Source organism: Melospiza melodia, chromosome 8, assembly GCF_035770615.1.
Source record: "Melospiza melodia melodia isolate bMelMel2 chromosome 8, bMelMel2.pri, whole genome shotgun sequence".
Classification (NCBI taxonomy): domain Eukaryota; kingdom Metazoa; phylum Chordata; class Aves; order Passeriformes; family Passerellidae; genus Melospiza; species Melospiza melodia.
In genome coordinates, this window is record NC_086201.1 from 9,708,466 (window position 1) to 9,729,938 (window position 21,473).

Consider the following 21,473-nt stretch of genomic DNA (forward strand, 5'->3'; position numbering starts at 1 on the left):
CATTCCCCTTCCAGAGAAAGGCAGGACAACTCAAGAAATCACTAAAGAACAAATGACTGGAAAAAAATCAATCAAGGAGGATGCCAGATCACCATTATCTTCAAAAGGACACAGACACAAATCTGGAAGATTACTTGTCTCTAAAACCTGACCCTTGTCACAAAAGCAGGCTGTATTTATGCCCCAGTGACTGCCAGTTTCACTTGCTTACCTCAGCTGCAGCTGAAAATGGTTTGGTCCTGCTGCAGACCAGCCACAGAGGGCAAGGAAGGCTGGGGAGAACTTTGACAATGATTTTGAGAGTGACATTTTTCTCCTGTATACAGTAAATAAGGCTGCAAGGTAGTTAGCAGCAAGATCTGAATGGATACTTCTCAATCTATCTTGAAACGACCTACTGTACTCAGTACTTTTAAAGGGTATTTAGCTGAGTGTTCATTTCTGACTGCTAATTCCACCATGAACTACCACAGGGATGCCTGGCTTCCAGCCTCCTGTTAAACATCTGTCAGTATTCTTAGAAGCTTCTGGCAAAAGTCAGGGTCCATCTACTTGCATGTTCTCTCTTTCTCTTTCAAATTCCCCCCACAAAACATGATTAAAAGAAGATACAGATGGATGGCATTTTCCTTATGAAACATGTCCAGCAGTGACAGACTTTCATTACAGCTTGCTTCTTAAAGAACAATGACAACAGCCCATCATTTGATGCACAGCCTGTTTCTCAAGTTTAGCAGCTTTTACTTTTCCATTGAAAAAAAAGAAAAACTTGAATTTAACATTTTTACTTTAATGAAGTTTGGATGCAAATCCCCTGCTTTGTACACAGCCCCTACTCTTTAGGACTTCCCTGGTGAAGAGAGAAAAATCAGAGACAGCTTGGGCAAGAACTCAAGGGGAATGTTTTGTTATTAAGTTTACACAGCATTGGCTCAGGGTGGATTTAATATGATTTTAAGGACAGAAAACATCTGCTTTAATGAAATGCAAAGCTAAAGAACATATTTAAAGATTAGTCAGCCCCAATAAGATTACATTCTAAAAGCCACTTAAAATATTCTGGACTGAACAGGCTTTACTGGATACAGTATCATTTTCTTGGATCTTATTTATAATTTTAAGGTAAATCCTTAAGCTTGTGTTTTAATAGAAATCTATTTTTACTTTTGCTTTAGAGATAGTGATGTTTATGTTCCTAACCCATCAAACTGCTTGCTGGCCTCAAAGAAGATAGGCTGAATAGGGGCTATGAAAATGTCTCAGTAGAAAAGAGGCTCATGGGGCAGTAAGTCCTGTGAAGATAAGATGGAATACTTAAAAAATAAAAAGAGCAAGCAAGAAAAATATGGAAGGGACAGAAAAACCATGCATTAGTGCCTGCAGAGCTCTCACAAGGCTTTTAAAAAAAAGTCTGCAGCTAACTGTTAGTGGAACTTATTTTTATTCCAATAATTCCAAAGGAAATTGCACTGTCATAAACCCATCAAGTTTTGATACCGACTGGTCAAAATGGAGCACTTAGACTCTTCATCTCACCAGTGTATTTAGGGAATCATTTTGCCATGGCTGTATGAGGCTGTTTCTATTCCAAGTCACAAAAACCCAGTATCAAGTTGTGGCATCATGGGTGAAATATATTTCCCTTCTCAGCTCAGCCAGAGATTCTGAACTGTCACAAACAACTTTTGCATGTAACCCCTTCCCAGTTAACTTCTGAAAAGTAAAATTAAGCTGAATTAAAATTTTTAAAACCTCCACACTGAAGAGAAGGGGACCTTTGATGTGAACTGAAAGAACCTCTTTCTATTTTGCAGCAAAAAAAAATCCACAAAACCAAATAACAAACTCGCTCCCCTAAAAAAGCCACAAAACCTAACATATTCTGCCAAGCCCAAGCATCTTGATTCAAGCAAATATGTTTTATTATTGAACATGTATTAAGCTATTAAATATAGAACTCTAATATAAGCTCTATAAAATAAGCTGTTATGCAACGAATAGTGCAAAGCAATCTTGGAGGCATCCAGAGCTACTTTGTTGCTTCCAAACAAACAAAAGAGATACTATTTTTAGATTCTTGGTCTAGTCCTGTTCCCTTCTCTCACCCTTATCCACTCAGGAGCAGGAACAAGCTAAAATGTTAAAATGTTGTTAACTGAATCTGATTCCTCTGGATTTTCAAATGACACACTTGTTGGTTGTGCGTGCATCTCGGTTTTGAGAGTTTTTTTTTTTTTTGAAACATAGCTTTAATTTGAAATATTGTTTCAGACCACCTCAGATCTATTTCTACAGCAAAGCTGATACTTGATACTTTGGAAAGGTCCATTTCCATGCACAGCTCCCATGGTTCCTAGGAGAAACATGCCCTTGCCTTGTTTCCTTGCTCTTTCCTTTGGTTTTTTTTGGTTTTTTTTTTTTTTTTTTTTTTTTTTTTTGTTTTGTTTTTGTTTGGGGGTTTTTTTGTTACGGTTTTTCTGTTTTGTTTTGGGGTTTTTTTTTGGTTATTTTTTGGGGTTTTTTTGTTTTTTTTTTTTTCATTGAAAGCTGCAGCAGCCCTGCAGAGCTGGGACCTGTAGAGGGGTGCACAGTGGGGCAGCCTTCATCCCACCTCGCATCCTCAGCTGGCAGCACACAGGGATGGCTGACAGGAGGCTCCTGGGGATAAACCTTGCTCTGAGTAAATGAGAGATGCTGTGTAGACACAGTGGCAACCTGTGAGATTTAAAATCTCACTGTACAATGGAAAGCAACAGGGGGCAGAGCCCTGCAAACCCCAGCACAAAAGCACCACCCACAGAGGGACCTGAGGAACATGAGCCCAAGTGACATATGCAGAAGTGGTTCAGTGATTTTCTCACAGAGGAAACAAGGACATGAAGATTCTAAATCCCATTAGCATTAAAGTTTGGGAAACAGAGCAAAGAGCATGTACGTACCGTTTAGGAAATCACGCTGTGTGTCCAGGACCTGGTTGATGTCCTGTACCCAAGCTTGTTTAATTTCTGGATTAGCTGCCTGCAAAATGACTCTCTCTGATGTTTCCCGGCTCATTAGAGCAAACTTGCAGGGATCATTGTCCACATTTTCTTCAATGATAAGGTAGTTCATCTGAAACAAGCCAAGGTAAGCGTTTTACAGGGAGCACGAGCTAACATTACACAAGAATCAAACCTGTTGTGAAATGTTCCTGAAAATAATTAAGTACAATAACAACCTGTTAGATCATAATAAGAAGAATTTGTCTCATCTAGATACACCCAGATAAATCTAAATCTTAAATATGGTGCTTAATAAAGTTCTGACAGATGTACCAGACATCCACCCGTCTTGTCTTGAATTACAACTTCTATTTTAAGTAACACAGAACCTGACTGATGTCCTTTAAATTTACTGAAACCCATAAATAGAACAAAAAGGTTCCTATTAATATGTTAATAAAGTCTATCATTCCTTCAATTTAAAGAAGTGTTTATATTTCTTGTCCTCTGATAAGAAACTCTCAGTCATTAGAGCATTTTAAAAATGGAATAGGCTGTGCACAGGGATATAATGAAACAAAGAGCAATTCTCCCGTGATGCTCCAACAGATCTTATTTCTAGCAGATTAGATCTGTGTGTAATCACTTCACTTGACTGTAGTCACAGATACTCTTTCTGGAAATCATATGGATGGGAATTTTGGCTGCTGTCCTGCCCTTGGGAGGCTTCTGTTTTAAGTGTACTCATAACTTTAGCTTTTCCTGAGATACTAAGAGTAGTAAACAAGAATAAGTTGGCATAGCCTCCCAAAAAAACAAGAGAAGGAGAGTCTTCACAAGCAGACAGCCCTGAAGACTAAGGCAGTAATGTCCCCTAGAAGAAATCCATCTCTAATTGCTCTGAGTATCTGTCAAGGTATGGAAATCCACTCCACATCAGAATATTGTCCAGCATTCAAACTGGAAGATGGAATTAGCATCTTTCTTGGCTCCTGAGGGTCCCTGTGAAGTTCAGTGACAAGCAGGAACTCCCCTGACATGAGGACACGGAAAGGACAAGGACATAGACACACAGGTGGGCCTGGACAGTGCTCTTGCTCCTGATCTGAGCTGATTTTCCTCTGGTTGATAGCCAAACCAATCCTGGTATGACTCCAGGTAAAAGATGTGTAGAGTTCCTAATCCCCTATTTGTGTCTCAGGGAGATGTATTCATCAAGGCTTCCACTTTGGTATTTTGAGAGCCTGAAAGGTATCCAACTGAGCAGCATCTGAGAAGGGATGTGCCATTTCTCAACACTAAGGACCTGATTGTGTAAAAAATAATTCTTTCTAATGCAGGACAAGATGCTGAAGCTTCTGTCACAGTTAGAGTGTGACAGAGCTCAGAGAACAATATCTGTGAGTCCCATCTCACTGACAGACCAGAACAGCTGCATTTGAAGTCAGGTGCACGCTTTGCTCTGTGGCTGTGACAGAGAAAGAAATGGGATCTGTGGTGCTGGCTCAGGTGGGGATGCTCAGAGCCCAGGGAGGCAGGGGATGCTCCTGCCCCACTGAGAGCCACAGCTCTTCCCTCTGGGAAACAGATAAATGCAAAAGCACTGAGAAGCTCAAGTGGGGCTGGGAGGGAGGGTGTGAGAGCTGCTGGCACACTGACTCCATGCTGAGGTGGGGGAGACACACATGGAGCCACAGGGGATCCCACACTTGCAGGAGACACTCAACAGGAGAATGAGCTGTTTGCCAAGCAGAAGAACAGGGGCTGGAAAATTATCACACAAAAATTTTAAACTCAGGCAGTGGGAACAGCATTCCTTTCGTAGGCTGTGTAACTAGAAAAGCAACTCATACCCTTGAGACAAGCTAATTTTATTAACATTAGGAGAGATTTATTTTTCTCTCTTTATCTACAATATTCAATTCAGGAATTGTTTCCTGCAGATAAAAGCCTCATTGTTAGATATACAATAAACTGAAGTAAAAATGATTCATACTATTTCCATCTCCAATTTTAATAATGTTTTAAATCAGCAAAAAAGATAAAATCAAAGCTGATAATCTAAATGTAGATGATTGTTTATTTGTACACTTTGGGGTTTCCCTTTATGGCCTATTATTTGGTTAGAAACTATAAAATACACTGACTTGCAAATGGATATAGGCTTTTCAGTAAATGCTGCTGTTTCCATCAACCAAGAAGACAACCTCATTTCAGTAAATACGCTGTTTACTGTAAATTTGTTTAGTTATATATGTTAATATGCATTATTTCAGCTGATAGTGTTCTCTTCTATTTCATATTAATGCACCATTTAAGACTTAGAGCAAACACAATACATTCCCCCATGTCTCTTAACCTGTATCTTTGAAAAGGAAATCAATGCCAGACTGGTTTCTCAGCTTTGAACGACCCAGAAATTCAAATGAATCAGTGATTTTGCTCTTTCTGCAGGCACGGCAAAGGCTGTTCTACCAGGAGATGTGCAGCACTCATTTACTTTCACTGACCATTTCACAGGTTAACTTTGTATTTGTTAAACAAAGAAGTATTTCCACTGGCTACTTTCAGCTTTTACTTTTAGCCCCAGCCCCATAATCTGGACAGATTATTTAAAACCAAAATTATTTTTTCAAAACTCTCTTTATAGTTTATCTGGTTTTGTAATTCCTCACAGCTGTATTTTTAGAATTATGTGTGGTTTTATTTGTCTTTGAAACATTCTTGCAAAATCCAAATTTGTACTAAGAGCCCTCACCCAAATTAGGGAGAGTATTTCCAGAAATATCGTATTAAAGGCTTGGTACTGCCTTATAGTTTGGCCTAAAATGACTGTTTTGGATACTGTACCTTCATTTACCTCTTATGATCATGCATAAAAGCAACTATTGTAAATGTCATTTGACTACTGTACCTACATTTACCTTTTATGATCATGCATAAGAGCAACTATTGTAAACGTCCTTTGATTACTGCAGGTTTTGTAGCAATATTTGCTAATTCAGAGCTATGAATGATAAAGGATCTGCTCTGGCTGTGTTCCTTGTAAAAATTACCCAATAAATTTAGACACCCAGTGGTCTAATTAGAGATGGTCTTAAGCAGCTTCTGATCCACTGAAAGGTAAATGCATATGTTTTTTGCACACTGCTGTCCCCTATGACAGATTGAACCTTCCATGGCCACCAAACAGAATATGCTTCTCCCTCTGCATTTCTTACCTTTATGCTCTTCTTGAACATGTAGCCAGGAGTTAGAGATCCTTTTCTAAGGAGCTCACTGAAGATAACTATTTGCTCAAAGAGAAACACCCTGCGCTCCTTGGGCCGGGACTGCACCCCGGAATCCTGCTCCGTCACGTAGAAGGTGTCCTGCTGCAGCAGCTTGCCTTGAGCTGTCAGCTTGCCCTGGGAAGCAGACAAGGCACCAACATCACAAACCCTGACCCACTGTGATCCCACAAGGTGATATGCTCTATTTCATGCAGCCCAAGTTTTCCAGGCAGCCCTGCATTCACATGAGACGCATCATATCCCCTCTGAGTTACCAAAGCAGCAATCCTGTAAATGGTGACCTCAGCTGAAGACAAACAGCAGAGGTTTTCCTTGCTCTCATTGCAACTGAGTATATAAAACCAATAGCAAGAGGTCTCAAGCAGCCTTTTTGTACACTTAATTCCAAATCCTGTCTGTTACGCCCTAAGCCAGCAGTCACTGACACAGCACCTCTGAATGTGCAAAGGCCAGGACCTACCTGTTTGCAGTGCATAAGACACTACAACAAATCTTAATTAATTTTGGAGATAAGGCCTCTCCCCAAAGCCTATACTGGCTTATTTACCAGCCACAAGCTGCACCCTGTGGGGTTGTAACTCCCAAGTTCCCTCCTGGATGTTGCTGAAGCTGTTAACATGTTAATAATGCCAGGTGACCTTACTAATAGGCAGGGCAAGTTGCTTCATCACTTATTTTGCTGCAGTAATAGATATAACAAGTCTCATTAAAGCTTGCAGAAGCTTTTACAGACCTCACATTTTGAAGAAACAATATGAATTGTGACAAGTTTAGAGTGAGAGGTGTGTCAGTTCCCCACCTTTGAAACCTCACCAAAGCATGCAGCTCAGCACTGCAGAAGAACAAGCCCTAGATAAGTAGCTTGAGTAGCTTGTAGAGACAATCATATAAAGAGAAAGTGATTTTCCTTGCCTAGTTATTATTAGAAGGAGAATGCAAATGCATACCTCAAAGCCTTGGAGGCGACCCAGGTTCATCATGTCATTGCAACGTTTTGGTACAAGGCACATTAATTCCACTGCTTTCTGTTGAGGAAAAGGGATGTTGCATTATTACAAGGGAACCAGAGGGCTCCTGAAAGCACAGTGCCAAAGAATGAAGTTCAATAGCATGATTGCTGCGCTCATGGCAAGGCCCTCATGAATAGATGTCTAAAAGAGGATGGTGCAGGACGAAAATGCAGGACTGCGCCGTCATCTTTTAGTTCTGATTTATCTAAGAGAAATACCACATTTAGAATACCAGCAGGATCTTCAGCTATTGTTAAAGGAATACTGGGGTTTTCATTTCTCCACACAGAGTCCCATTAGCCCTATTGTCCAGGGCATGAAAATGTACCTCTATCTCGGAGCACTCCAAACCAGCTTTTTCACTGTACTTCAGGAAGTCCTGGAGAAAGCAGAAAGGTTTGCATTAAGGCACTTCAGGAAAGAGAGAACAAAAGGCACCAGTTTGAAAAGGAAAAAAGCATATTCAGCATGTGATTTTCTGAGAAGAAACTTGCTAATATTAATAAATTCATCTTCAGAGATTGCTGAATGTCATAACCACTTTAGAAATATGGAAAAGGGGTGTGGATGGTTGTTGAGAAGACCACAGAAAAAAGGCAAAGCTGGGGTTAGACCTTGGGATTGCTTATTTGGTCCCTGTCTTAAGCCACAAGACCACACAAACACACACACATGAAGATTTTTCCTTTCCTTTTGGCATTTTGGGGAACACAATGCTGTGTCTTTGCTAGTGTGCAATTCCCAAACCTGGGCTGATGGCAGCCTGCTGGGGTACAGTCCAAAATAGAGGAGAAACCAGCTCAGAGCCCTGGTGCTGCTGGAGATTACAGGGTGGGTTCAGACATGCCTGATTTTAGATATTGGCCTCAGACCCCTCAGGAGGAATTTTCTAAAGTGCTGAGTAATTGCCACTACGGATAAGTCAGCATAAATCAGAGTGGTCAGGCTCCTTGGGAAAAAATTGTGAGCTCCCCAAATTTTAAGACAACAGAATATTCTGAAAATAAGATTCTTCAGTTTATTTGAAGGCAGATATTCAGAAATGGAGGCTAGAGCATTTACTAGAAGCAGGCCATTCAGCACCTAAGACAGACTTTAGCAGTACACTTGTATCTTTGTATCTTTGTTCCAATTTAAAAAAATTTAAAGTTTGCTCTGAAACTTCAGAGGAAGAAAAGTCCTATTTGAAGTGTACTCCTCTATAAAAAAAAATTCAAAAGAAAGTAAAAAAAAAAAAATCTGTTTACTATCCTAAATCCTAAAAAAAATCTGTTTACTATCCATCACTCACACAGATGTGGCCTCCTGCTCTCTGGACACTTTCCACAGGCCTCTGTCACTGCATGCCCAGAGAGCAGACCTCTTTTCTCCTAGTTTGATGTATTTACTCCCAGTTAAGTCTAAGGCTGATTTAAAATAACAGCATCTAGTGCAACATGCACACTAAAGTTAAATCCAAACTGTATTTTTTCACTCACCTTGAGAAGAAGCTGGTATTTAGTTATTCTTTGAATGGGTTTAATCAAAAAGTCACTGATGGTCAGCCGTTGGCTTATTTCCTGCTGAACCTCCTAAAAAAAGAGGATTAAAAACAGTTGCAAACAATCACAGAGTAAGACAGACAACATGATAAAACGTCTCAGCAGAGACTTATTTCTACTGCAAGTTGGTCTGTTCTTAATCTTTTGTTTGCAAGAGGGAATTTCTGAGGATTTAAAAATCTGGCATACCCTATTTAGGCAAGGCCTGGGTAGAAGCTGTGACTGAGCTGGGAGGAGTTGGGAAGCTCAGGATCCCTCCTGCTCTGAGCTGGGCTGAGGGTCACCCTCCCCACTGCAGTGGGGATTAGCTCACCAGTGAGCCCTGCAGAACATCCTTCCCTTGTTAAACAAGCTGCTTTCACATTACTTTTGAAATGTGTCTAGTCCTGAAGGCTTCTTGAAACAGACAGAGTTACTGGGGATTTATGAGAGGCACCACCCAGCTCCAACAGCTTTCACCTCCCCTGTTGTTTGTACACTACTGATTTAAAAGTCTTGTTTTACTTGGAACAGAAATTAGTGCATTCCTGGTACTCTGAGGGCCACACACAGTTAGTACTGAATTAAATATTTATTAGAAATTCACAATATGAGAATTTGAAAGCAGTTAAATAATAACACTTTCTCCGTACAGCACAGACCTCAGCACCACGTGCAGCATCAAAATCTTCAGGAGTTTGCTTCAGGCAAACCCCGCAGGTTACAGAACAGTCTCCTTGACCTGGACTCAGAGCTGTAAGCAGTAATAATGTACAATGAGCTGTGCTTACCTCAAAGTAGGTTTCATACTCAGCTACGATATACTCAGAGCGGGGCTTGTTTTGGCAATACACCACATACATGTGCAATCGCCGCTCCTGTGAAGGCAAGAGGCACAGCACCCAGTGAGGTAATGGCTACCCCTCTGGTATTAAAAAGTGGCAGAAAGTTGCTATGATATTCTCCTTGGTCTTCCTTATTTTTGGTTTAATCAAAGATTTAGTTTGCTAAAGCAGGAAATAAAATCAGTAACTGGTTCTGTTCTCCACATCTGCACTTAGGGAATGGGAGCTTCCTGGATTGTGGCCAGTGAGAGATGTTATACCCACACTGACAGGTCTGAAATTTCCTCTAGAGTTAAGCTTTGGCTAACATCACATGAACATGTAAATTATAGCAGTTGGTAAGTACCTGCCATAATTGTATTTTGGCAGATGTCCTTGACCACATCAATTTTGCCCCCCAAGTAAGTTGTCTGCAAGAGACAATGATTAATGCCTTAGTGCAATCCAGCTGCCCTCTGAAAATGTGTAACTATAGGGAAACTTTATGTTTAAATTCAGTTTAGACACATAAAATTAGGGAGTCAACACAAACAGGTATTTTTGAAAAGGAGCCATCACACCCTAAAAGGCAATTGTAGGAGATAGAGGAAACAAAACAAAACTTACATGCTTAATAAAAAGCTGCGCTAAACGCTCAGGTTCTTGAAGACATTTTTCCAGTTCACCCAGGAAAAAGCTAAAAGAAAGGATATGAACACTTCAGAACACTTCTTCAGGTCATCCCAGCAGCAAACTAGTCATCCTTCAGATGTAACAGTGACATTTTAACTCCAGCATTCAAAAATAAATTAAAAGGTAAGCTTGGCTTCAGCCCTTAATGGTGGGATTTCTAAATCATGAGATGAGAGCTGTGAAATGTGGAGGTCCTGTTTTTCAAACTGTCTGCTCTTCTTTACTATGACAGTGGTTTCAATTTTCAGAAAGTGCTGATCACTATCTAATTCCAAGAGTTGCTTTCCTTCACTGAGAACCCCCAAAGTAAAACCCTCCCATATACCAAAATGCTTGTGAAAGCTCAGCTTATGAAAACTTCAGCTTTACCAGGAGTTCTCAGTTGCATGAGCAGATTTAGAGTACTGGTCAACATGAAAGAGATTGCTCTATGTTTCCACCTGAAAAAATGAATCAACATGATTTTCTGGTGGAGTTATGGTATGTTCTATTTCCCACCGGTTTTAATTTCATAATAAGTCACAATATCTAATTTATAATAGTCACAGTAATTTATAAACACCATCTCCATCTTGACATGCAGCTTCAGGGAGGCCACTCATTCTAGCTCAAATGCCCTTATCAAGAATATTCTGGGATTCCTCTAAGTGAGCTAAAAACTTCAGAAACACTGCTAGACTTTTCTATCTGGTAGGCAAATCCAGACAATCATCCTGTCCACGATCTTCATCATTTTCATTTCAGGATTTCAGTCTCAAATGCCTCCACAGATTTGCAACAGTAGTCAGATTTTGTGAGAGGACACGCTTTCTGATCCTAAGAAATCCCAGAACTTCAAAAAATGATGCAAATTGGACAGATGTCCCAATTAAAAATCTCCATTGCTACCATTAGATACAGCTGCTTCCATAACCCAATCCTCTATAAATGCTACATTCATCTGCATTTAAATAGACTTCTTGACCCAGATATACAGAGCTAAAAATAGGGAATCTTTCCATTTGTGTTACAGAAAACTCCTATCCTCACACTTAATCAAGGAATGGCACTGGTAAACACATTCCATTTTCTGGTATCAACATAAAGTGAAGCTTTCTCTGACATTTTTTAGTTTGTGCTCACAAGGTCATCTGTCAGAACATAAGGACAGGCCCAGGCCATGGGATGAGCACCTATGGGACACATGGCAGGAAGGACACTGTGCTTCCTGGGGGAGGGAAATGTCCAGAGCTGAAGGAAGGTCCAGCCCAATGCCCATTGTTCAAGTCTGTACATGCATGCTCAAAGTTTAGTTAGTTGGAGCTGCAGAGAATTTCTGAGTGGTAGAATTGAAATGATGACCATATTGAAGCAAGACATTGCAAGACATTGTTCACAAAGTTGCATGGGAAATGGCCCAGGGCTTGTGTTTCCATCAGCTTTTCAAAATCTACTTCTAAGGAATGTAGTTCCCAACTCAGCTAAAAGCATCAACATGGCCAAAGCCAGGGCTTTCAGGTGAGAAGGACCTAGAAGCAATTTGCATTTTATCACCTTTCTAGCAAAACACCACTGGTATGGTCAGCCTTTGTGACCCCATCAGCTGCATGTGAAGATGTTGCTGAGACACATCTTAAAGAGGAACTAAACCAAAAACTTACTCTTTGTGCCAGTCATAGATCTGGTGGATATTGCCAAATACAATCTTGTCTTTCCCTTTCATATCTTCAGAAACTCCTTTTTCTTCCATCCTCTTCATGAAGCCCTTTAGGATTAAGGATCACTGATTCAGTAAAGGACTCATTTGAAGGGGGAGCACAATTACATTCTTTTTCTTTTTTAAAGAAGCAAAAGTTTAATGCCAGGATTTTTTTACATTGAAAATGCTGAAAATATCTTTCATATAATTTCAAACCAGAAACCTAAGTAGATACTTTAAATTACACAGTTTGCTTAAAAGAAAACTTTAAATGATCTGTTTAGAATATCTGCAACACTTACACAAAACATTATTAGATGTAATTGAAGTGACGAGTGCAATTTTAAGATAAAAGTTAAACAAAGTAGTTTGTCAAGCTCTTGGCTTCTCTGGTAAGAGGAGGAAATCAGACTCTATAGAGTCTATAGACTGTACAGAGTTCTTCCATTCATCACCACGAGTATCTTGTGGGAGCACAAAGCCAAGCAGTAAGTTTAGAGTCACAAGAAGGATTCCTCACACCTCCTGAGAGTTTCTTTTGTAAGTCTTTGGAGCATGACAGCCCTGTCAGGTTTGCCAGTGGTGCATACATAACACAAATGTTTTCAAGTTTGGAAGCTGTTGAAAATCGCTGTTAGACAGACTGATAATTCTCTCTGGACTAGTGAGTGCCACTAGTGAATCACATGGCTCCAGTTCTGAGTTCTTGCTGGGGAAAAAACTGAACCCTGCACTGAGTTAGATGTGACAGGTGATCCCTAGGGATCAGCCAAATCTCTGCAAGTTAAAGCTTTAAAAAGAAAACTGTTTTTAATGCAAAACCCCCTCAAACTCTCTTTTATTTCAGGCTTTTTTTTGCAAAACAATAATCTACAAGACACACATGCACCTCAGCACAATTCCAGGCCCAGCTTCTGGAAAGGTACTCAGACACAGGACCTAATTCCAGGTGCAAATTCAAGGAAAGTATGTGTTACCATTACCCGATATGATGGGAAGAAAAACATGAAATAAGTGGTAGGGTCATAAGTTAATTTTCCACCAATGCCTCCAAAGCTGCATTACAGCAAAAAGAGTTTGTCACAAGTAGGGTAGCCAAGAAAAACCTTTGCACACTGGAATTGAACCTAAAATACAGCATTTGCTAGATGGAAACAAAAATAGTTTCCAAAGGCATTTCTTCTTGTTTCTGTCAACATGAGAAGGGGACCATGGAAGCAGACTGCAAAATAAAGCAGTTTGTTTCTCCTGCTGTATTTTTTGTTGTCACTTGTCAGCATGGTGCTTTTTAGTGGGAAAACATTTTGCATAGCAGGGTTTGCTTCAGCTCACCTCCACAACAATTCCCAAGTCTTTGACGTAGTCTTTTTCAGTCTGCACCAGCTCATTTAGGACAAACCTAAATTAAAACAGAACACACAAGTATTTGACCATATTCCTTGATGTTACCATTTGCTCCTTTACCACATACAGCCTCATCATAAAACCCCATCATCATCAAGATCACATAACACAAGTCACCCTTCACTCAGAGCTCAGTGGAATGTAACAGACAAAAACATCACATGCCAGCTCAGAGGAGTTTCAAATCTCTTAACCGTTCTTCCCTGCTATCCCTCTTCCCCCCCATGTCCCAGGATGGTGCAAGAGCAGCAGCACAAAGAGCTGCCAGTACCTTAAATTACTCCTCCCTGATCTCCTCTTCCCATCCTCTCTGCAGCTCCCCTGAGAATGATGGACACGTGCCCTGACCCATTTTCCACCAAGTTTTGCCCAAGATTCATCAATTAAGTATCAGTTTGGAAGTTTCAAACACTTGGAAAAGAAATCCCTCTCCTGTCATAGCTAAGAGTTTAATCTTTTGGAGCAGGTAATCTATGTGTGGGTGTCAAATGTTTTAACTCTGATTTCAGAGCTAATAACCCCAGGTAGGGGAGTCATCTGATGAAGGCCTGATGCATGCAAACAACAGCAAGCTAAAAAAAGCCCCTCCTTTGTAACTCAAATGGACTTATCACATTATGTTCTTTTGAGGGTAATTAAAAAAAGTTACAGCTTGCTGCAGACAGTTTGTCTCTCAATTATGCCAATACATAGATTTGGCATATGACAAATAAACTCCATCTGTCCTCAAGTTTGGTATGGCAGTAGTAACAAGGCTAACAAGACAGAGGAGTGCTTTCATGTATGATATTGCTCTGTCCACATCAGTCACTAGACTGACCCACTTGAACTGATAGGGCTGAGGGCTAACAGTGCTAAGATAAAGTCTGGAGAGGAAAAAACCAATCAGACTGGCATTGCAAAGAGAAATTTAGTTATGAGAGCCTACTGAGAAAATAAATCCTGCTCCTGCTACGCTTGCAACATGTCCCTTGCTCAGACAAAGCAGAGGCGACACTTTGGCCATGTGGCAGAAAAAAGTCAAACAGCTTCTTGTTGGTCTAAGAGTGAAATCCAGCCCCCTTGGCAGCAGGCAGGGCTGGCAGCAGCCACACCAGACCCTTGTGCTCTCTGGAGCACCGTGCCAAGTTGTGCCCGGGCAGCAAACATGTGTGAGGCAAGAGGCAAGAGGCTGCTCTTTCCCAGAGCACATGGCCTGAGCAGCGTGTGCTGCACAGCCCCTCGGGCTGCCTGACCCACCGTGCCCTTGGGACAGGCTCCACAGTCCCCTCTGCCCCTGGGACAGGCTCCACAGTCCCCTCTGCCCTTGGGACAGGCTCCACAGTCCCCTCTGCCCCTGGGACAGGCTCCACAGTCCCCTCTGCCCCTGGGACAGGCTCCACAGTCCCCTCTGCCCCTGGGACAGGCTCCACAGTCCCCTCTGCCCTTGGGACAGGCTCCACAGTCCCCTCTGCCCAGAGAGGAAGGCCAGGAGGGGGCCTTCCAGCTGGCACCACCCCTGTTTGCACTGCTCCCAACAGGCACAGAGAGCTGCGGAGGGAATGGGATCCACCTACAAGGTTACTGCAAGGATCACCCTGCCAAGTTCTACTCTAAAAATGAAGCAGCAGGTACTTCTAGTATATAACACTGCAGGACATGCAGGCAGGTGTGTGTTTATTAAAAATGAGGTTTCTGGTGAACAGACAAAACCTGCCAATTATTCACACCTCTACTACCATTCAAGGTCTGCACCTCCACTGCTTACTTTAAATTCAGCACCAGGGCTCCCTCTGCTCCTCTCTTCTCACCAAGCAAGAAAATCAGCCTTGACCATCTCTACTCATTCTCTGAAGCCTATCTGATGCAGCACCTTAGAGGTACTCCCAAATTTAAGGTTTCTAAGTTGCACGTAGGTAAAAATTCAAGTTCACTCATTTCCTGCTCTGATAGCAGGGGGCAAGGGCAGGGAGCTATTTGCAAAGTGCCCTGGTCACCAGCAGGCATTGAGTACACAGCTGTATTTAAACTGACATGAACAGGATTTCTGACTGAGTCTGGATAGCTGGATATCTTGGAAACTCTGTATTAGACCTATACTGAACAATGACACTCAATAAGACTATTGTCTTAGTGCTCACAGAAATGCAGCAATCAGGCCTGGTGGAATAAGGAGCTTCCTCACACCAGGGCTAACTGCTGGCATGGATGTGCTGCCAGGAACATTGCTGCTCATGCCTGTGCAAGGGTTCAGCTGCTGTTTTGTGGGGATTGGAGGGTCACAGCTCGAGCTGGGAGATCAGCTGCCTCACATGACTATGGAATTAAACTCAGCAAACTGCAGGGACACAGAACACAGACACAAAGGAGCTGGAGGGGAGACAGATGTCTTGTGCTGAAAGCCACTAGCAGGTGTTCCTAAACATCCTGGTGGTTAGGAATTCTGGCAGCTACTAATTGCATGTAATAGGCTGCCAGTCCCCTGCCAGAAGTGTTCCTGTAGCTGAGCTTACAGTGGCAGAGGTCTCTGCACTAAAACTGCAACCTGCACTTAGCTGCCAGCCACCTCATTAATGAACTGCTACCAGAGGAACTCCAGATGATCCTGCAATACTGAGGAGCTTCTAGGGAACAGCCATGGGCAGAGGTTCCCTGCAGGAAGGCTGACAGCTGCCTTGTGGAAAATATCTGCCATTGGAGACACATCCAGGACTGTCATGTCCTTGTCTGCTGCTGGGAGTTGCTGCAGTCCCTCACTGTATCCCTTCTCTGGCTTCCTGCAACAAACTGCAGGAGCAAATGATGGCTTTCACAGACCTGTGACACTTTGCTCCTACTTCATCTCCTACTCTTAACCACCTCCTTGCTCTCCCTGACTTGGCACCTCTCCCAAATGGGGTGCTCTTCTTCCACCTCTCACCACACTGCCATGAGAGCTGTATTTTCCCCTCAATCTACCATTTAATTAGATCATTGCAGTTACTGTTAGTGTAAGAGGTGATACAAAGAGAACAGCCACCTCAGCTTTCTTTCATATAATTGTTGATCCTGTTGCTCCAATTCTCTGTGTTCTTCAGCTGAACACACATTTAAGAAATGCTTTAATCATTATAGGCTTTGAAGGAAAAATCATTATTTTTCTTAAATTTAGGGGGTGTACAGCTAATTTTAGAAAACAACTTTCATGAGCTGTCACCACTTCTTTTTTCTCTCATTACCATGAACATGAGGGTTTCCCAAATGGAACTTTCTTTGCAGTGGCATGTTTCTACCATAGATGCATCTGAATCCTGTCCCTTCCTTTCCTAATAAAGAGGGCAAAAATATCTCTTTCAAAAAGTCCTAGTGGGATTCTCTGTTCTTTTTCTCAAAGGTAGCTAATAAGGTCAACCACATATCCCCCCTCTGAGAGCTGATTTCACTTCTAGCAATGCAGTAATTACCAATGCAAACGTCTCAGTAATACCTGTTGAGCTCTTTGCAGACTTTAACATAAATAGATATTTGCTATCTGGTGTAAAAGCCGTACATTTTAGAATGATGATGAACTTCCTGTGTGTGGAAGTGCTTTTATGAAGTGTTTTTACATGTTAAGAAAAACAGGAATCAAGCAGAACACGGTTTTACTCTCAGTTCCATGGTCAGTTACTGACTACAAAGTACTCCTGGAGTGCTGCTGTGTGTCCTCCTGGGGCACATATTTTGGAAAGAACCAGTAACACAACTTACATCCTGCCTCTCATAGCTTTGGCTTTTTGTTCCTCCTCAAGGTTTCGTGGGGGAGTTGAAGGCGTCATTCCTTCATTCAAGCAGCCAGTGGCATCTTTTAAGCCTCCTCGGTAAGATCCTCCTTCAAGGGTCTAAAAAAACCCCAAAGAGCAATAGAATAAACATTCTCCTTGAACTTCAGCATCAGTATTCAAGTCAGTTCTGCAACCAACTCTACAAAGCATTCAGAAATAGTCTCCTGCAGAATTTCATAAAACACAACCAAACTAGTTTTAGGTTGATGTAGGACCCCACAAAAAAAAAAAGTGGAGTTGTCATCCTCTTGTTAGAAGGTGGAAAAAGACGTTCCAGTAGATCTGAGAAAAAAATTTCTTCCAAGTTATTTCAAATCAACCTGGAAATATCCTGATGTCTCAATCAGGACCATTGTTAGGCTACATGTGGCTAAAAGCTCCTCTGCCAAAAGCTGAATGGGGGATTCTTGTAATAAAATAAAATATGAAATAGAAATAGATGGACACATAGTAAGGTTCTACAATAATTAATGTTTGCCCCAAATCCCTTGAAAGTAGTTGTAATAGTCTAATAGACTGCATGTGGGGGAGAGAAAATAAAATATCACAAAAAAAAATATGTCTGACTGGATTAATGAAATACTTTTCAGTTTGTTAGTCTCTCAATGGAATAAAACTATTTTAAGTGAATTTTCTGGGAACAGTCTTCTTGGTTTCCCATGCCATAAAGAGCTCCTTTACCACTCACGCCTTATCAAGCACGCTGTAAACACTGACTCTTTCACGTACCAACATCTCAAACTGAGAAAATACCAAAGTCCTCTGGAATGATTCACTAGGTAAAGATTCTTGCTCAGAGCTGCAGTAATTTAATGATCACTGTGGGGATTTTTAGATTTTTTTTACTCTCTTCATCATTCCAGTAGATGTAAGGAAATGAACCTTTGTAGGCTCATCATATCCCTGCTTGTTAATTATGTTGAACTTGTTCAGATAAAGTACTTAGCTAATTTTAGGGGTCCTGGGATATGTAGAAAAAGGTGTAGCTTTGATATTAACATTGCTGAACTGCACTGGGAAAACTTAAAAGGAGCCAAGATATGACAGAGGATTTACTCCTTGTCCACCAGACATGGGGATCAGACAGTGAGAACACACGATATGAAATTTCTGAACAAATTAATCCCAGAGCATTTTTATTGCTTATTCCACTCCCTGCAAGAAAGAGTTGACAAGGCAGATTAAAAGTGACACATGAATCTTTGTCAAATTAAAGCACAGCTGTGATACTTCAAGCAGTTCTACTCTTTAGAGAGTCTTTTCATCGAAACCAGAACACCAAACAAATTCACATTGGGTAGTAATGTGCCTCAGAACACACTTAAAAACAAACAAAACATCCCACTGTGTAAAATATTTGAATACTAACAAGACCCCAGAAATTGCACAGTACAGCAGCTTATGCTCTGCAAAGCCCAGTCCAGAAGTGACTTTTGACCATGCAGTGCAGAGCCTGTGTGAGATGCAGACTTCATCTCACGGGGGAACAAAATATTGGACACTACTGGGAAGCAGAGCACATAGGGTTAATAAAAGCAGAGCAGATGAAGGTAGAAAGCAAGGAAACCAGAACAAGAGGTAGCCTTTAAAGCCCTTCCTTGGAGTCACATTGGGCCTGTTGTGCACACAGTTTTCACAACACTAAACTTACCAGCTTAGTTTTGACCAACTTTTCTATTGCACTGACAAGATCCGCAGCAGTTGGGACATCGGAGGAGCTCTGTCGAGCAGCTAGCAAAGAAGAGGACTGCAAGACAGCAGGTGGCAAAGGAAAAGCAAGTTAGCAGGATGAGAAGGGAGAAGGAAACCAGGTGGTCAGTGAAGAAGCTCCTGAGACAGGAGAAGGAACGTGGAAGGGGAGCTGGAGGGCGAGAGGGACGCATGCAGGCCAGGTGAGCGAGTGCTGCTGTGTCAGACAAGCATGGAATTGCCATCCACTTCTGGCTGCACATCTCCCTGCAGCAGCTCCAAGGCTGGAGCCAGGGAATAGCATCAAAGAACTGAAGTTCATTTACAAACAGGTTACAATTCTCTTAAAGCTGGTTCCTCCTTCTAAGGCCATCTACGGTCTTACAGGCTCCAGAAAATTGATTTTCTTACTGCAAATATAAGAAATTACCCCCTCCCCCATACATGCATATTTGATAAAAGCAGTTAAGCACAAGATACACATGGCATTTCAGGCAGTAGGGGAGGGAGGCAGGGGGGAACAAATCATCCCCCATCCTTTCCTCACAGATCAATTGCAACTCCAAATGAACTTAAGATGACATCTCCCGCTCAAGCAACTTCAGTCATCTAAAACTCTTCTGTACCCTCTCTGCAACCACTGGAGACAAAACATCCCTACATGTCCCACCCCTCCTGGGTACCTGGCACAGGAGGGCAGAAAAACTCTGTTTTAGTTTAAGGTTTTTGCTGTATAATGCAAAATCACCCCTTTATTGCTGTCCTAAGAAACCTGTCTGAACACCTAAACCCACTTGATAGCTACAGGAATTGGGATTTATTAGCTCACCTGCGTACACATTTCTTCTGAAGGCAATGCAAGCTCTGACTAAAACTACAAGCCCTTGGACAACCTCCTTTTGTTGTCAGGCTGACACAGACTAAAGCATGGCTAAATTTTTATAAATTATGAAAAAGCTTATTCATCCCTCAGCTGCTTAATGAAAGCATTGTGGAGGGCAGCTATTTCAGTGAAGTCACTGTGCAGGTGCCAGCAAACACCCATCTGAGATTCAGCACTGCTGGGGAGGGAGATGGGGGAATGGGATGGCAGGAATTAGGCAGCTGGCCACCCTTTTTCAGCAGCCCTTTGGGGAGGCTGCTCCTGCCTGTTGAGTGACACATGCCCAGTACAAGGAAAAAAAAAAAGTAAAGGAGATTAATCCTAACCAGAAGCCTTGTGACAGAACAGAAACATGAACACACTGCTACTCATCAAGTTGTCTTTCACAAATGATACATCTAATCAACAGTTCTAATTGCAACAACAACAAAAACTACAGGTAATCAGGCTGGTAATTGAGGAATTAGGCTGGTAATGAAGGAATCTCATACTAATGTAAAAACTCAGCCTGCCTGTTTCACCTGCAATGCAGACAGATGTGTCTAGGGAAAAAAAAAAAGACTGAAAAGAAGGACTTTGAAAAGATACTGGACAAGTACATTGATGATAAGTGCCAAACAGCCATTCTAGCAGGAGGAGTCCAATATTTGGAGGCACTAAACAGCTGCTACTGTCACTTATATTAACTGAAATTGCTCAATATCTGAAAAGTAAATAACTACAGGATTCTGAAGGAAGCATGAAAATATTTGCTGCCTACAAGAATTCCAGGGTTAAATAAAACTTCTGTGATCGACAAGAGTCTCCTCTGAGTGGGGAAAATAGAAATACAGTATTTCTATTCTTCAGGAAGCAAATTATGAATTTCTAATATGAAAAGATCTCGCAATGTGTCTTTATGAGAGCCTCCAGGAGCAGTGAGGCACAATTGCTGCTGCCTGGCAGATGGACTCAGGGAAAAGTGTCACCTCCCATCCATGCAGACATCTCCTACCTACCACAGCCACAGCCCCACACTGCTGCTGCTGGTCCAGCCTAAGGCCATGCCTGTATGCACAGAGGGAGGACATGAGCAGGACACTGTGCTCAAATTAACACCATTAAAGAGCTTTCAGCTCCAGCATGGCTCAAACTTTGCTAATATGGGCATCGTGTGCCAGGAAATTCGGGACCCTAGGGGCTAAAGTTTTTTACCCCCTTGATAAAAGGTTGAATAGGGCAAGAAAAACAAGAGGAAAAAAAAGGGGTTTCAGATTCATCTTGGTCTATTTAATCTTCTGGTTTAGGAGTGGGTGAAGAAAAAGGATGCCAAAACACTCTGTAAAGCTCAGACATCTGAAGCAGAAAACAGCTTAGTTCCATGACATTTATGCTGTCAGAAACATATTGAAGAAATCCTGAAATCACATGGCACGTTGGACACCAAAAACAGTGACCCGAGCTGCAGCATTTCTGTTTTTCTTTTAAAAAAACCCACCAAAATAAAACCATTTCCCAAAAACCAAAATGCAAACGAAGCCCCAAACATTTAGCTAAACACCATGGGGAACAAGCCAGGAGCAATTGTGCTGGGCATGGATCCACCAGGGCTCTGCTCTGCCGACCTTTCCCCTCTGGCCCTCACCAGAGAGCCGTGAGCACACAGAGCGCTCCGAGGGCAGGAGTCCACAGCTCCAGCTGCTTCCTGCTGCCACCACAGTGTCATAACATTTCCTG

The 21,473-nt window shown here is 41.8% G+C and overlaps 1 protein-coding gene across 12 annotated transcripts in view; it reads right to left on the minus strand.

Moving 5' to 3' along the window:
• The window catches only part of KALRN (kalirin RhoGEF kinase), a 465,384-nt gene that overhangs the window by 32,093 nt on the left and 411,818 nt on the right, over positions 1-21,473 (minus strand). For 10 of the 12 annotated variants that reach the window (XM_063161744.1, XM_063161745.1, XM_063161743.1 and 7 more), the window contains 11 exons: positions 18,837-18,932; positions 17,112-17,242; positions 13,332-13,398; positions 11,962-12,065; positions 10,256-10,325; positions 9,596-9,682; positions 8,763-8,855; positions 7,613-7,663; positions 7,222-7,299; positions 6,203-6,388; positions 2,940-3,111 (listed from right to left, as the gene is read on the minus strand). In XM_063161744.1, the coding sequence (XP_063017814.1) occupies positions 2,940-3,111; positions 6,203-6,388; positions 7,222-7,299; positions 7,613-7,663; positions 8,763-8,855; positions 9,596-9,682; positions 10,256-10,325; positions 11,962-12,065; positions 13,332-13,398; positions 17,112-17,242; positions 18,837-18,932 (1,135 nt within the window). The remainder of the gene's footprint in view (positions 1-2,939; positions 3,112-6,202; positions 6,389-7,221; positions 7,300-7,612; positions 7,664-8,762; positions 8,856-9,595; positions 9,683-10,255; positions 10,326-11,961; positions 12,066-13,331; positions 13,399-17,111; positions 17,243-18,836; positions 18,933-21,473) is intronic. The other 2 variants (XM_063161749.1, XM_063161748.1) reach the window with 1 other exon arrangement.